The sequence below is a fragment of the Plasmodium reichenowi genome, chromosome 4 (assembly GCF_001601855.1).
Source record: "Plasmodium reichenowi strain SY57 chromosome 4, whole genome shotgun sequence".
Taxonomy (NCBI): domain Eukaryota; phylum Apicomplexa; class Aconoidasida; order Haemosporida; family Plasmodiidae; genus Plasmodium; species Plasmodium reichenowi.
Genome location: NC_033649.1, coordinates 184,051 through 185,728, shown reverse-complemented (window position 1 = coordinate 185,728; position 1,678 = coordinate 184,051). Strand labels below are relative to the sequence as shown.

Here is a 1,678-nt window from a genome sequence, read left to right as displayed (position 1 = left end):
AAAAAAAAAAAAAAAAAAAAAAAAAAGGTGCATTTTGATTAATATTTTATATTATATTATATTAATTTATAAACATTGTAATTTATATATGTATACACAGATATATTTTTTGAAATTATAATTTTTCCTTACGTGTTTATTATTTTGGATTTCCATATTTAAATTATTTATTTTTATACAAGAGGAGATATATGCTTCGATTAACTGTTTTTCTTTTATATTAAAATTTTTTTTTCCTTCGTCAGTATGTGAAATGAAGTTGTATATTTTCTCTGCATATGTTTGAATATTATTGTTATCATTTGAATATTGTTTATCTTCTCTTTTGCTATTTATGGAATTTATTAAATATTGATTGTTGAGGGACAATTCTTGGTTTTCCAAGAGTATGTTCCTAAAATTGTTTAACGTCTTCACAAAAATAAAAATAAATAAATATAAATAAATAAATATAAATAAATATAAATAAATAAATATAAATAAATAAATATAAATAAATATAAATATATAAATATAAATAAATATAAATATATAAATACATCTATCTATCTACCCATATATATATATATATATATATATATATATATATATTATATGACATTATAAAATTTGGACGCACCTCCTGATTTACGGTCTTGAGTTTTTTATTTTCCTTTTTACTTTTTAATAATTTCATATTCAACTGTATATTATCTTTTTTAAAATTTTGAAGGTCTTTTAAGTTTTTTTGTAATTTATCATATGTGTGTACTTTTGCTTTATTAAAAGTTTGGTTTATATTATTAATGTATGTTATATGTTGTTTATATAAGTATGGTGTATGATAATTAATATAAGATAATTTTGTATAAATAATATTATGAATATGAATATAATTAAAGTTCTCTATGGATTTTATAAATTCATTTGTTTTATCTAACAAATTTGTAATCAATGGAGAATTATTTATATAGAAATTTCCAAATCTGTTTATTTCACATAAACGATAGGAAATATAAGATTTTAAAAATTTTAAAGATTGTGGAATGTATTGTAATATTCTCTGAATTTTTTTTAATATGAAAAGAATTATATGATTGTTTTTTGTTTGGTAATTTTTAAAATCATTGAATTGTGACAAAATAATTTTTTCTTTTTCTTGAAGAAAATTAATAAAAGGCCTTTTTTTTTCAACAATAGAAAAATTATTATATAAAGATTTATTTTCATATTGTTTATTATATACAAATAATTTATCATCATCACATATATTAGTTATATGTATCATATCAAAACTTGATATGTTTGTATATTTCTCTTCATCATTTCTTTTCTCCATACGATTTATTATTTTATTATTTTCCTTTTTTATAATATTTCGTTTTCTTAAATTTTCTAAAATAATTCTTTCATTATTATATGGGCATATCGATATAATCAATGTTATTATATTTATTATTTTGATGACTAGTTCTTTTAATAATCTAAATTGTTGAATAACATTTCTTAACACGAACACTTTGTTGTTTATAAAGGACGGGAACATATATTCTTCTATACACAGATAAATATTTACCTTAACAAAAAGTTCTCTTATTTTGTTTTTAATGATATGAAAAATGTTCTAAAAGAAAAAAAAAAAAAAAAAAAAAAAAAAATATACATATTTATATATATATATATATATATATATATATAT

General features: G+C 17.2%; 1 protein-coding gene across 1 annotated transcript in view; it reads right to left on the bottom strand.

The window, feature by feature from the left end:
• The window catches only part of PRSY57_0404100 (hypothetical protein), a gene marked incomplete at both ends in the record, with an annotated part of 4,481 nt that overhangs the window by 1,130 nt on the left and 1,673 nt on the right, over nt 1-1,678 (bottom strand). Inside the window, 2 exons of the mRNA XM_020114497.1 lie at nt 133-411; nt 620-1,603. Coding sequence (XP_019970774.1) covers nt 133-411; nt 620-1,603 — 1,263 coding nt within the window. Of the gene's footprint in view, nt 1-132; nt 412-619 lie in introns of the transcript that reaches the window.